The sequence below is a fragment of the Acanthochromis polyacanthus genome, chromosome 8, assembly GCF_021347895.1.
Source record: "Acanthochromis polyacanthus isolate Apoly-LR-REF ecotype Palm Island chromosome 8, KAUST_Apoly_ChrSc, whole genome shotgun sequence".
Taxonomy (NCBI): Eukaryota; Metazoa; Chordata; class Actinopteri; family Pomacentridae; genus Acanthochromis; species Acanthochromis polyacanthus.
In genome coordinates, this window is record NC_067120.1 from 24,481,646 (window position 1) to 24,496,733 (window position 15,088).

The 15,088-nt window shown below is 39.7% G+C and overlaps 1 protein-coding gene across 1 annotated transcript in view; it reads left to right on the forward strand.

The window, feature by feature from the left end:
• Nucleotides 1-15,088, forward strand: part of tdrd12 (tudor domain containing 12) — a 36,889-nt gene that overhangs the window by 8,513 nt on the left and 13,288 nt on the right. The window contains exons 11-20 of the mRNA XM_051952105.1: nt 611-691; nt 1,080-1,140; nt 2,492-2,599; nt 5,743-5,928; nt 6,041-6,194; nt 6,331-6,458; nt 8,281-8,472; nt 11,248-11,376; nt 11,908-12,025; nt 12,149-12,288. Of these exons, the coding sequence (XP_051808065.1) occupies nt 611-691; nt 1,080-1,140; nt 2,492-2,599; nt 5,743-5,928; nt 6,041-6,194; nt 6,331-6,458; nt 8,281-8,472; nt 11,248-11,376; nt 11,908-12,025; nt 12,149-12,288 (1,297 nt within the window). The remainder of the gene's footprint in view (nt 1-610; nt 692-1,079; nt 1,141-2,491; nt 2,600-5,742; nt 5,929-6,040; nt 6,195-6,330; nt 6,459-8,280; nt 8,473-11,247; nt 11,377-11,907; nt 12,026-12,148; nt 12,289-15,088) is intronic.

Below are 15,088 nucleotides of genomic sequence, written 5' to 3' on the forward strand. Positions count from 1 at the left end.
TACAGCATAAGTATCAGGTGTGAATGCATTTTCGAGAAACAGTGGACAAAGAAGAATTCCTATCCTTTATTTGGGTGTGTATTTGCAATATATAAGTATGTACTTTTTTAGAAGTTATGCATGTAAAATCAGACCTAAATAAAAGCAGAAAGTGTTGGGATTTACACATCTGTTTTCAATTTTTGGACTTTTTCTTTTAAGGGTTGTATTTTTGCAAAAATGTGGGAATAGCTTTTTTTTCTTAAGCTCTTTGGAAGGAAAAATCACTTTGGTAGAGTGAGTAACAATTCACAGACATGTTAGAATATTTTGAAAGAGGCCAAAAGCTTTGGAAACCACGTGTTCAATCTCCAACAGTGCTTTGTATTTTAAAATATTATTTTATCCACTATGTAAACATGAAAGTAATTAAAGCTGTCAGCTAAATATAGTGGAGTGAAGGTATGAAGTAACAATAGAAATTGTACTGAAGTAAATGTATTTACTTTCTAGCACTGCAGCTAAATTAGGATAAAATACTGTCAGCATACCAGATATATTGTAATACCAGGTGGAAAGTTGAGTTTGTTTTTCCAGGCTGGTCATTTTAATTCTTTTCTTTGTTTTTCAGCAGTGTAAGTACATCAGTAGAGGTAGAACAAGGAGAAGCAGAGGAGACCCGGAGGAGTGACGAAGACTGGACCTGTTCACGGTCAGCAGCAGCTCAGATTGGACTTTTCACCACTTGCGATTCATGCTGAGTGTTTCCCCTCAGGAGTCAATGCTGCATCTTAGCCTGTTCAACAAACGCATAAGGGTCATTTCAGATTGGGGGGTGGGGTCCTGCAATGTCCTCCTGTTACAGGACAGGAGTGTTGGTTCATTCTAGGATGCACTAACTGACAATATTAGTGCACTCCTGTATTACCCAAAGCAGTTATTTCTTTGTTGAATTTTCTTGTAAAATAGTCATGTTAGGAGGCAAACACAGCTATTTAGCAACATAAAAAAATTTCATATTTTTTGCCAATGGTGATGATACCACATTGTTTGAAATTAACAGTTTTTTTTTACATTCTAAGCTGTTGTGTCTCATGCAGCCTTTTGGAGTGGTTGAACCCAGGGCCTCTGAACACCGATCCAGATGCTGCAGTAGATGGGGTAGGTTTTCTCAGTTAATTCTAAACTTTACAAAGTTCAATGCAGAAGCTGCTGCTCAAAAAACATCACAGATAAATTAGATAAACGCTCAAGAACTGTTAAAAGGAAACTGTCAAGCTGAAGATGGAGGTGGGTGACTGCCTGCACGGCATATCAGTTTATTTTGTAGATATCAGAAAGTAATCCACAAAGCATGGATTTTTTTTAAAATGTAAAGAAAATTCCACTTCTTTTTCTTCACTGTTAATGTGTTTTTTTTCTATAAGCTGAGTTGAGGATGGTACCTCTGCAGAGCGCCAGACTACGACCATTTAATCATATTTTACAGCCACTGCTACTAAGTTGAAGAAGGTAGAGCTCCAGTGTTTTTTTGTTTTGTTTTTTGTCCAAGAGTATATGTTCCTGTATTTGAGTATGGCATAGAGTGATTAGAGTGTAAAGCTAACATGAGGTTGTTGCTATGATGACACTGGATGTTAATTGCAATGTCAAGTCAGTAAATAAGCTTTCTTTTGCTTAGCCCTTTGGGGACAATTAAACAAACTAGCAATTAATCTTTCAAAATAAAAGATAATTCAGACCCTTCTGTGCCATGACGGTATAATATTTCTGATGAGGACAATTCAGACAAGGAATAAGAAATGGTCCTGTGTTGAAAAAGGTGGATATACTCTTTGTTACAGAAATGGCTCATGCACTTAATGTGGTTGACATTATAACAAAGAAGGTAATGCCATGTATTGTGTGGACTGCTCTCGGTGTAGCCCAACATTTGTTTGGAAAGCTGAATTTGACAAAATGACCACAAACTTTAAACATGAAATACTTCCTGCCTTTAACATGATATTTTTCTTTTCTCTGAAAGCAGTGCTGCACTTTGTTTTCCTTTAAAATATACCAACACATTGTTATTTCTGAACACAGGATATTTCTTACAGAAGCATTTACCAGTAATACGGTTAAGATAAAAAAAATATATGATTGCTTGTCAAGTTAAGTGGTGCTCCTAAATTTTGTGCAGGTCCTACTAACATTTTCTCTGCTGGAAATGCTGAATATCAATACATCTAGTGGAGATACTAATCACGCCAGGCAATATGAAGGGAAAAAAAACTTTGATAGTGTTGTCAAAAATAGTCATATCATCTGTTGATTTGCAAATCAGTTCTGAATAGTTGAAGCCAGTACAAGGTATAGTTTTGAAGTTAAAAATTCCAGTTCTGTGACAACACTACCTTCATTTCAAGTGTTTGTACTGATCTGGTATGTCTAAGCTTTAAAACCTACTGATGATGTTTTTACCAGGTTCACAGTCTTTTTTGTCTTTGTCTTGTCATCTGGCTTTTCTCAGGTATCTCGCAGTGATCCCAGCAGCAGTGGGATTCTGGTGCACTCGGCTCTCCCAGTTGAACCCTGTAGCAGCGTGGCTGACGCCCCCATCACAGATGCTCTCCGCTCGGTAAACAAGAATGTGCCGTCAGTTTTTTTTGTTTTGAGTCTGTTAAAAAATGAAAATATGACTGAAAATATATGTTAACTCATGAAGTGTCGAACTGACACAAAGACAAATTTAACTTTCTGCTGGTTTTTACAAAATAACATTATCCTCCAGCCAAGCCTTGTTCAAGTCTCTGAACCCTGTCTGAGTGACACCTGCAGTTGTGAGCAAAAGTTTACGTACACTTGAAAAGACCATGTATACCATGGCAGAGTTTCCAATGACTCCTATAACTCAGAATTTTCTATGATGGTATCTTTGAAAGACACGTCTTTGTCTGACACACACAAAACAATCATGCATTTTAGTTCTTTTGTAGATTTATTATAGGTTTTCTGGAAAAAATGCAAAATCTGCTGGCTGGAAACTTTTGTTCACGACTGTATGTTCATGTTCTTTAGTTGCAAATGTATTGCTAAGCATATTCTTTTACCACGTTCATGTACAACACTGCTAGTCACCTTGTGTTCTTGTTATATATATCTGTTGTCTCTGTTATCATGGTAGGACATTTTGTTGTTTTTTGTTTGTCAAAGAGTGGAGCTGTGGAACTCCACAGTTTCCCATATGCTAATGTTTAATTTCCAAGTGACATAATAAAGTGTAATGATACAATGACACCTTGAGGTTTAGCCATAACTGTAGCCATAATGTTTTTGTTTTGTAAAGTACCTGCGGTACCAAATAACATTCTGTCCAGATTATTGAGCATTGTAGGTGAATTTTAGCCCAACTATAGTAGTGCATATCTGCTGATGATGCTAATGATGTTGGGTTTTTTTTAATCTTTGTTATTATCACTACTAATTCGACAAAAGTCAAACATGTTTATATACTGTTAGTTGTTCTGCTAACTTCAAACATACCCATAAATAGTCTTTAAGTGGGAGTTTGTGTGATGCATCCATCTTAAATTCAGTAAATCTACATTAGGAACAGCTTGTGCATTTCTTTTTGCATTTACTGATATGATGGTGATGTGTACATTTATATTTATTTTATACTTTCAAATTGTTAAAAACTACTGTGACAGGTTTTTGTTCGAGGAAAATAAAAGTTAAGCAGTCATTGTACGAAACTAGGGCTGCACAATGGCTTGGTCGTGAGCACTTCTGCCTTGCAGCAGCAGTTTGGATCCCTGGCTTCCCAGGATCTTTCTGCATGGAGTCTGCATGTTCTCCCTGTGCATGCATGGGTTTTCTCCAGGTTCTCTGGCTTCATCTCATAATCCACAAATATGCTGAGATTAATTAGTAGCACTAACTTGTCCAAAGATGTGAATGTGACTGTGGTTGTTTGTTTATACACTGTATTGCCAAAAGTATTCGATCACCTGCCTTGACTTGCATATGAACATAAGTGACATCCCATTCCTAATCCATAGGGTTCAATATGATGTCGCTCCACCCTTTGCAGCTATAACAGCTTCAACTCTTCTGAGAAGGCTGTCCACAAGGTTTAGGAGTGTGTTAATGGGAATTTTTTGACCATTCTTCCACAAGCGCATTTGTGAGGTCACACGCTGATGCTGGACCAGAAGGCCTGGCTCTCAGTCTCTGCTCTAATTCATCCCAAAGGTGTTCTATCGGGTTAAGGTCAGGACTCTGTGCAGGCCAGTCAAGTTCATCCACACCACACTCTGTCATCCATGTCTTTATGGACCTTGCTTTGTGCTCTGGTGCACAGTCATGTTGGAAGAGGAAGGGGCCAGCTCCAAACTGTTCCCACAAAGTTGGGAGCATGGAATTGCCCAAAATGTCTTGGTATGCTGAAGCATTGAGAGTTCCTTTCACTGGAACTAAGGGGCCAAGCCCAGCTTCTGAAAAACAACCCCATACCGTAATCATCCCTCCACCAAACTTTACACTTGGCACAATGCAGTCCGACAAGTATGGTTCTCCTGGCAACCGCCAAACCCATACTGGTCCATCAGATTGCCAGATGGAGAAGCACGATTGGTCACTCCAGAGAACGCGTCTCCACTGCTCTAGAGTCCAGTGGCAGCGTGCTTTACACCACTGAATTTGACGCTTTGCATTGCACTTGGTGATGTATGGCTTGGATGCAGCTGCTCGGCCATGGTAACCCATTCCATGAAGCTCTCTGGGCACTGTTCTTGAGCTAATCTGAAGGCCGCATGAAGTTTGAAGGTCTGTAGCGATTGACTCTGCAGAAAGTTGGCCACCTCTTGGCACTATGCGCCTCAGCATCCGCTGACCCCGCTCCATCAGTTTATGTGGCCTACCACTTCATGGCTGAGTTGCTGTCGTTCCCACACACTTCCACTTTCTTATAATACAGCTGACAGTTGACTGTGGAATATTTAGGAGCGAGGAAATGTCACGACTGGATTTGTTGCACAGGTGGCATCCTATCACAGTTCCACGCTGGAATTCACTGAGCTCCTGACAGCAACCCATTCTTTCACAAATGTTTTTAAAAGCAGTCTGCATGCCTAGGTGGTTGATTTTATACACCTGTGGCCATAGAACACCTGATTCTGATTATTTGGATGGGTGAGCGAATACTTTTGGCAATATAGTGTATATGTAGACCTGTGATATACTGATGACCTGTCCAGAGTGTCCCCTGCCTTCACCCTAAGTCAGCTGGGATAGACTCCAGAACCACTCTACTTGGGATTAAACGGTGTATAGATTATGGATGGATGGATGTAAGAAGCTACATCTGACTGTGTAACAACTGATTAGGCCCACTGAAGTCCATGTGTCAATGCTTAACAAGAAGGTACAGGTATTTCACACTGCTGGATGATGCTGTAATGCCTTGAAAAAGGGGCCAAAGTGCCCCAGATGTCCACAGCTCAGGATTTTCCTCGAAACTACAAATGAAATAATACTAGGAGCCAACCAATCCCCAGGTATCAGATGTAGTCCTGGATAGCTTCTGACAATGTGACTAGGAAGCAGTGATCAAATCCCATGTCATCTCAGAAGTTCCAGTACACAAGAACTTAACAGCAACTGGGATCTATACACTGGAGTCATTATCCTGGTGTGACCAGTTTGTACCAGGGACAGGTTTATGTTAACATTGAGAGCAAGCTGCATGTTTAACCTCCATCTGTCTGGCTTTGTCTCTAGGTGTTACGAAGGAAGCAATACAGCACTTTATCTACAGCTGACTGTTACAGCTGGCCAGCTGTTGCTCGAGGATGCAACACTCTGATTGTTTCCCACAACGCTGACCAGCCGTTGAGCTACCTCCCCCCACTTCTCACCCACATTCTACTCAATTCCATCTTCGCCTCTGTCGCCTGCAGCTCAGGGGTGAGTACATAAACGCCAGGCAGATTAGAAAAACTGCCTTTTTATTGCAGTGCTGCCTCCTCCAAGTATAACCATCACCTTCCTGTCTTCATGTTGCTGTGTTTGCATCCAGCCCATAGCAGTGCTGCTGTGTCCAGGCTGGGAGAAGGTCCAGGCAGTGTTTGACCTGCTGGAGGAGAGTAATGTTGCCCGGAGCCTCCACCCCATCAGTGTGCTGCTTGGCATTGGCAAGGACGAGGCCGAGGCCTTCAAGATTCCCAAAAACTGTAAGAAAACCACAATCTGTGTGTTTCACTCTGCTAGTGGTCAGTACATTACTCCACATTTTGATTGTAGATACTGTGTAAATGTTTTACATGTCAGAATGTCATATAATTACCAAAATCTCCTTATTTATACCAGGTCTGCTGTTGGTGACTACTCCTTTCTCTCTGGTTCGTCTGCTGTCTTGTCACTCATTCCTGTTCCTGCGGCTGTACCACTTGGTGCTCGATGAAGCTGACCAGCTCTTTACTCTTGCACCAGACCAGGTGACAGCTCATCATTTCTACTCAGTTTTGGTGCTTTTCCATGGAGAAAACTGTCTGACATTCTGTCGGAAGTTCTGAACAGCAAATTCAGAATTGGATACTCTCTTGTCACAAGTTTCCATTTTTCATGTGGCCTGCACTTGGCTTGGAAGTTAATGTTAATGTATTACAACTATCAGCATCTTTTGTCTGGTGTCACTAACCACTTTAGACTGTTGAAGCCTAATTAGTGATGTTAAATACTTATTTAACATCAAAATTGTGTGTGATCAATAAAATTGTGTATGATCAAAGATCATTTTGATCACACACAATTTTAGATGGAACTATGTTACGCCCAACCCCTTAAATTTTACAAAAATTCAAGGGGTTGGGTTTGTATGAGAGTTTTTCAAAGACACTCTATGGCCTCCAGTGGGTGGTGGCCTTTATCCCTTACTTTAGAGAAGTGGGCAGGAGTTCCAGCATGGAAGTTAAGTAATGTACTGCTGTGGACAGGGTCAGCAGCAAATTGTATATTAGCCAACTAAAAAATGCCTAGCTGAAAATAATCAATATGAATTTAAGGGTGCACTGTATTTACTCAGCCAAGGAATGTGAGGGAGTTTTGTGTTGGTCTGTGTTGGTTTGTCCTTCTGTGAATCTGTGGATCTGTGAAACCATCTGTGCACAACATTACTCAAAGACGGAATAACAGATTTGGATGAAATTTTCAGCGAAGGTCAGAAATGACACAAGGACCACCTCATTAGATTTTGGCAGTGATGCAGCTTACACTCTGGATCCATGGATTTGTTTAAGATTTCCTTATAATTGCTAGATATTGACACAGTGTCATTGTAACTATTTAACGCTATGTCAGCTGCCTGCTGATGATCACATGATTGCGATCCTACTACAGATTGACTGAGACTTACCTGTTGAAGACGATACAAGGAACAATTGATTAAATTGTCTTGGTGTTTCCCAGTGCCAGCAATTCCCACTGCCTGCTACAAATTTAGGTCATACGATTCTCTATCCATGCATAATGTACACACGAGGAGCCTGTAAGTGGGATCATCTGACTCCTATTTTAGCTGCCTTACACTGGCTACCGGTTAAATTTCAGATTGACTTAATAATTTTAGTTATTACTTTCAGAGCACTACATGGACAAGCCACACGATATATTTGTGATCTTTTAATTCCTTTCAAGTCTTGTCGGTCACTCAGATCCTCCCAACAAAAGTTTCTGACAGTGCCAAAGACGCGCTACAAAACTCGAAGTGATCTGGCATTCCAGTCTGTTGCTCCTCGTCTTTGGAATGCTTTACCGCGGTCCTTGCATCTGGCTGATTCAGTTGACTCTTTTAAGAGTCAGCTGAAAACACTATTATTTAGACAAGTGTTTGGTTGTTGAAATGGTTGGTGGCTACATTTTAGTATCATGTTGTTTTGTGTATTTTATGTGTTGTTTGATATTATTGCTAATTTTGCATTGTATTGTGAAGCACTTTGTGAATTTTTTCTGTGAAAAGTGCTATAGAAATAAAGTTTACTTACTTACTTACTAAAGCTGCACAAACAAATTGACTGATGGACACAGCAGCAGAAACAAAAAAATTGCTGCCGACAGTTCACAGCAGTGCTTTTCTTAGCTTCTGTGCGTTTGCTAGTGTTTACTTCTTCAAACTGGGGTTGTGCCGACTGCCATCTACTATAGGTAATGAACTTAGTATGGATAAGTACCTGATACAACCCCATCTGAAACATTTGGGACTGACTGATTTACATTTAAGCACTTATTCTGCATATTTTTAAAACAATATTCTCCTGTCAGATGGTGTCCATCTTGCAGCATTTCCGAAAGGTGACCTCCAGCGAGATGACAGCTTCCTGTCCTCAGCAGCTGGTTGCCATTGCGAAAAGATGGACCAGTCATATGGAGGGTTTGTTAGCCGATCACATGCCGTACCCCTGCATTGTCATAACTGTCCCTCAGGAAGCTGCTTTCTACGGGAACATTCAACAGGTCTGTCATTTCCTTTAGAGCAAAAGTATTACATTGTTGCCATGATGCTGCCATGATGCATTTTTCTCTTTAACCCTTTGGGTTCATGTCACCCTGCAAAAGTACTCACTTCATATCTTTAATGTTATCTCTGTACCAGATGTATGTAGCAGCTCACTTTCAAAACTTTCATGCAGCACATCATTCAGCCATTACGAGCTGAAACTTGGTTTTATTATTCATCCAGGAGGATGATAATTTGTTACAAAAACAGTTATTTTTGGACATTTCTGAAAAGTCTTTCAAGTAATAAGTGAATGCTTTTCGTTCTTGTTTATCTATTGCTGACTATACAAGTAACTTATCACTGTTGTAATGAATGAGGTTGCTGGCAGACATGTTACCTCTCCTCATCAGGTGCAAGCTGTATTACCAACATGAAAACTTTGCACAAAGCGCTGCAAAAACATGGTTGTAGAGATCTGTCATACCCTGAGCATCTACAAACCTACTGCCACATGGATGCAACCTTCAAATACATAAGATGCCAAAATAGTTATTTTGTAGTGCATTATGTGAAGGTGCATTCGTATTTCCATGTTCACTTGGCAATATGACATGTGAAAACATAGCAAGAAGTGATGCACATCTAATATAGCAGTTTTGACAATAGTGAAAAGATTTTTTCTGTGTTTTAGACTTTGAGTGGAGACTCTAATTTATATTTTGTGTTTTTCACTTGAGACCTTGGGCTACAAATGTGATAAAAAAAAATTCAGTAGAGTTGTGTTGGAAACAAATGTAGGATTTGAAAGCAAAGCGGTCTAACCTACTTTCTGTAGTTTTTAAGAAAAATGGGTTCAAAGTTTTGTATTTTCAAGAATGGTCTACTGTTCAAAGCACCACTGTAACGCTATATTTGGGTTGTGGGTTAGACCACTATGCCACTAAAATCTAGACCATAAACTATTACAGAAATTATATAAAACTCAATTGGATTTTTGTGGGTTAGACCACTCTGCTTCTAATTCCCTCATACACTGCCGGTCAAAAGTTTTTGAACACACTCATCCCAAACCAGCTCCCTTGAGTTTAAATCTGGAGACTGTGCTGGCCACTCCATGATTTCAAATTTACAATCTTGTTCTTTTTTCCTAAGGTAGTTCTAGCATAGCTTGAATTTATGTTTTGGGTCATTATCTTGCTGTAGGATGAAGCCCTGACTAACTAGGGACATAGAGGGTACTGTATGGTGCTGCAGAATGCTGTGGTAGCCGTTTTGGTTGAGGGTTCCTCTCACTCTGTACAAGTCACCGACCCTGGATCCAGTAAAACAGCCCTGTACCATCAGGCTTCCTCCTCTATGTTTGACATTTGATGTCACACTCTGAAGAACCATCCTGTCGCCTACTCAATGACGTACAAAAATCCTGCATGATGAACCAAAGATTTCAAATTTTGATTCGTCAGTCCACAATACTTTTCCAGTCTTCAGTAGTCCATTGGTGGTGTTTCATGACCCTGGCAAGCATCTTTTTCTTATTCTGATGTTTTAGCAATGGTTTTCTTGCTGCAGCTCAACCTGTCAAACCTGCAACTCCAAGTCTTCTCTTCACAGTTGAAACTGAGACTTCTTGCTACGACCACTACTAAGCTGTGTTTGAAGCTGTTCTCCTGTGAGCAGCCTATCACCAAGCTGTTGACTCTCTGAAACTTGTCTTCTCATTCTGTTGTGGCCTGTCAGTTTCTCCAGTTTCTGAGTTCCTTTTCATGGTGAAGAATGCTGCACTCACTGACATTTTGACTTTCTTCACAATTTCTCTGTAGGAAAGACCTACATTTTTCAGTGTTATGATACTCTGTCTCTCTTCTATTGTTAATTGCCTTTTCCTCACTGTTTTTATAGCAACACACTACTTTCTGCAGTACAGTACTGTTCAAATAATGCTCTGGAGTGTATGGCACCATGGCGTGTCCCAACACTACTTTTATGCAGACAGAGGGGGTTGTAAGTGATCAAGAAAAGTTGGGACACCTGTAGGATTTGGTAGCACCAACTTTCAAGGCTTGATCAACCTCCATTGCCGCAGAACAGCTTTAAGTTGTTAAACCCATTTCTTGTTCCCTGAAAAAAGCCTTTTTGTATAAATCTGAAAATGTACTTTGTTATTCAGTTTTGGGTAACCATACCTTTTTTTAACCTCTGGCAGTTCACCACTTTGTACAATTTTAAGTTATTCATTGGACCTGAACTACTTGAATTTCAATAAAAAGCTGGAAAATTGGGGTGTTCTAAGACTTTTGATCGGTACTATATATGGACAGTTGTACATTCTTCTTTTTGTCTTTATAATGGAGCCCTATTGTTTTTGTTTGCTTTTCAGCTGAGGCTACAATTGTGAAGATAGTTGTTTGTTGTGAAAATTGCATGGTTGTTTAAAAAAAATTCTCTTTCAATATTTTTCCTTTTGACTTAACTTTGTATTACAGCATACAGTACCGCTGCAGTATTCAGATTTTAAAAGCCCATGTTGTATTAGGAGAGTTTGTCAGAATGTATAATAAAATAATAAAGGCTAATGCTCCATCTGTAGACCTAGAGCCCTAGCTGTTTCCATCCAAGTTTGGAAATATTGAGAAAAATTACAAAGTAAATTTCTGTATTTTATGTCAAAGAAATATGTTATGCATCAAAATGTCTATTTTTATTATGGAGAGTAAACTCATAGATCATCATAAGGTTTCATGGAACTTGGGATTTTCAGTGATCTTTTTAAATGTTTTCTCTTTGTGCAGATCACTCTCATGACTGTGGAGAGCAGTAAAATCTCAATACTGTTGGGTGCATTGGATTTCAACCCTGATGTTGGCCAGAAGACTCTGATCGTAGCAAACTCGGTTCAGGAGGTTGAAGACGTGTTTAAGGTGACAGCTTCTCTTGTACATCTTAGTATATGGCAGTGTGATAAATCTAAATTATTGGGATAATTCCAATTTCTGTTTTTACACGTGAAAACATGAATACCTAAATCACAAATCAAATAAACAGTTACCTCAGTAACTTGGATAAATGTTTCTACTTTAGTAGAGTAACCGAAGAGAAGCAGTTATATTAATTTAGTGATATGAAATAGATTTTGCAAGGTCTGGTGTCAAATAGACCCGAATATAGCAGATCTCCAGATTTAAGATAATTCACCCTTTGCCAACATCATTTTTTGAAAAGAAGATACACCGTTACTCGCTAAGGCTAGTGCAAGATCGTAACCCTAACCTGTTTTGAACACACACAGTTGTGTGTGCTGTTAGTTACACTGTGCTCTGTTAGTCTTGAAGTGCACAGCATGATTCTTCTGTGACAGCTACCATTTTTCAAATTGTCTTTTTGAGCTCAATTTCTGTGAGGATTACCACAGCATCATTAATGAAAGTCCAATACTTCCTCTGTGATATCAGGCTGTGAGCAACAAATCTGCGTTCTGCCTCAAGATCCATGAGGGGTTAACACACCGGTTTGACTTTGCCATCCAGCAGTGGAGAAAAGACATTGGTCCCGGCACTCAAGTTATTCTGGGTAAACGTGATATTTTTCTGGATATCACTACTGCATGGATGGAGAGCCTTTCACTGAAGTTCTGTCACAAACAATGCCACTATACATCACCATTGTCTTTATTGTTTTAACTTTAATCCCAAGTGACCACCAATGGATGCGTGAAGTGTTTGGGCATCACAGATGCAACTTGTGTTGTCCACTGTGGTTTTCCCACCTCTCCCAAACTGTTTGGCAGCCGACTCTTCTGCATGGCGGAAAACTTCAGAAACCTTTCAGAACAAGTAAGGACCACTAAATAGATAGAAACATTTGCCTGATATGCTCTTCTTGTCTTGTTTACATTCAATGAGCACTTAATCAGGAAAAAAAAAATCCTATTACACACGTGGACAAAATTGTTGGTACCCCTCAGTTAAAGAAGGAAAAACCCACAATTCTCACTGAAATCACTTGAAACTCACAAAAGTAACAATAAATAAAAAATTATTGAAAATTAAATAATCAAAATCAGCCATCACTTTTGAATTGTTGATTAACATAATTATTTAAAAAAAACAAACTAATGAAATAGGGCTGGACAAAAATGATGGTACCCATAACTTAATATTTTGTTGCACAACCTTTTGAGGCAATCACTGCAATTAAACGATTTCTGTATTTGTCAATGAGCGTTCTGCAGCTGTCAACAGGTATTTTGGCCCACTCCTCATGAGCAAACAGCTCCAGTTGTCTCAGGTTTGATGGGTGTCTTCTCCAAATGGCATGTTTCAGCTCCTTCCACATATGTTCCCATGAATCCCTGATGTGCCTTGGCCTTGGAGTTCACCTTTAATTTCTTTGGAGGTTGCTCTGGGCTCTTTGGATACAATTCCAACGATCCGTCTCTTCAATTTGTCATCAATTTTCCTCTTGCGGCCACGTCCAGGGAGGTTGGCTACTGTCCCGTGGGTCTTGAACTTCTGAATAATATGAGCCACTGTTGTCACAGAAACTTCAAGCTGTTTAGAGATGGTCTTATAGCCTTTACCTTTAAGATGTTTGTCTATAATTTTTTTCGGATGTCCTGGGACAATTCTCTCCTTCGCTTTCTGTTGTCCATGTTCAGTGTGGTACACACCTTTTCACCAAACAGCAGGGTGACTACTTGTCTCCCTTTAAATAGGCAGACTGACTGATTATGAGTTTGGAAACACCTGTGATGTCAATTAAATGACACACCTGAGTTAATCATGTCACTCTGGTCAAATAGTTTTCAATCTTTTATAGAGGTACCATCATTTTTGTCCAGGCCTGTTTCATTAGTTTGTTTTTTTAAATAATTATGTTAATCAACAATTCAAAAGTAATGGCTGTTTTTGATTATTTAATTTTCAATAAATTTTTATTTATTGTTACTTTTGTGAGTTTCAAGTGATTTCAGTGAGAATTGTGGGTTTTTCCTTCTTTAACTGAGGGGTACCAACAATTTTGTCCACGTGTGTACCTACCGCACTTACCTGTAGACACTACTGCCCTATTGTTATGCTTGAACTTGTTTAGTGGCTCTTATCCAGATTTTTTTCTCCTGACTAGATCCTTGCTTGTGTTTTATCTACTCTCAGATGTACGTTGCTTTGGATAAAAGCATCTGCTAAACGATATTGTAGGAACACTGGCTCTTTCATCGAGTAGTAAATAGTGCAGTGGGTTAGGCAGTTGACTTTCATTTGGCAGAGTGGAGTTTTAATCATGGGATCACAAATGAATATCGGCTTTTAGCTTGCATTTAGCGTTTAAAATGTGTACTTGGTGGGTGGGACGAGCTTAGAACAGATGGCAGAGGTGCAGGAAGAATATTTCATATTTTCAAATTCTGTCGCTTTTTTTCTCTTATTTTTTGTTTTTTTTTGTTGGTGATGTTAGTCAGTCCCTCCAGGAATTTGCGATGTTGCGATCGTGCGAATTCACGCGAAATCAACCAATCTCCGCGAATTTTGCGCGGCCTTGCAATTTTGTCCAATCACCGCAACTTTCCCACAATTTTGGCCCACCTCCCGTGAGTTCCACCCATCAGATCAGTCCCCAGCGCAAACATAATGCTCGTACGTCACCAAGTTCACTTCCTTGTTTATGGTTTGAAGATGCAGACATGTGCGATACTAATGTCGCTCATTAACCAACAAAAATTACTGCTGAAGACCGTGATGAACAATTAATTCACTGATGTTCTTCACCAAAGCGGAGCTAAACTGTTTTACACCCGTGCAATACTGTGGTGGAATACAAAAAAGAAAAAAAATCATCAATTGATACACCTTTTAAAAAACACGAAACATATTAGAACGGCTGAAATGATCAGAAAACAGACCACATAAATCACCATAACAGAAACTGTTGCATCCAGATCCATTAGAGCACTGAAAGAATGAAGGTAAATAAGATTATTTATTCCACTTAAGAACATGGCAGAGTTATGTGACAATCACCGTGTGTGAATCCTTCCTCTGTTACCAACATTATTCAAAAACAGACTCAGGGATTTGAATGAAATTTTCAGGGTCGGTCAGAAATGACACAAGGACCAAATGATTAGACTTCGGCAGTGATGCGGCTTAAAGTTTGGATCCACGGATTTGTTAAGGATTTTCCATTGAGATAGCGGCACGGCGTCTGATAGCGGCACGATAACCATGGCAACAGGTGAAGTCTACCTCAGCGGCCCACTGATGATCACAGGATTGTGATCCTACAACAAATCTACCTCTGTGGACGTATTGGAAATGATACAAGGAACAGGTGATTAAATTGTGGGGGTGTTTCTGAGTCCCATCAATTCCAGTTGCCAGCTACGTATTTAGGTCACGCGATTCGGTATGTACACATGCAGAACACACACCTGTCTAGGTGGAGGACTGTGCTCTTTCAGTGCTGTTCTTGTTAGTTGATGTGACAAGCCGTGAGCGCGTGTGTGTGAACACGTGTGTGCCAGGATGTGAAATTAACTTTTTAAGCCACTGACAGATATGTCCGAATATAATTCATTCAGTAGTAAATGAGCATTTTGCGCCGCAAATCTACCAACCACTTCAGATACTTAAACCA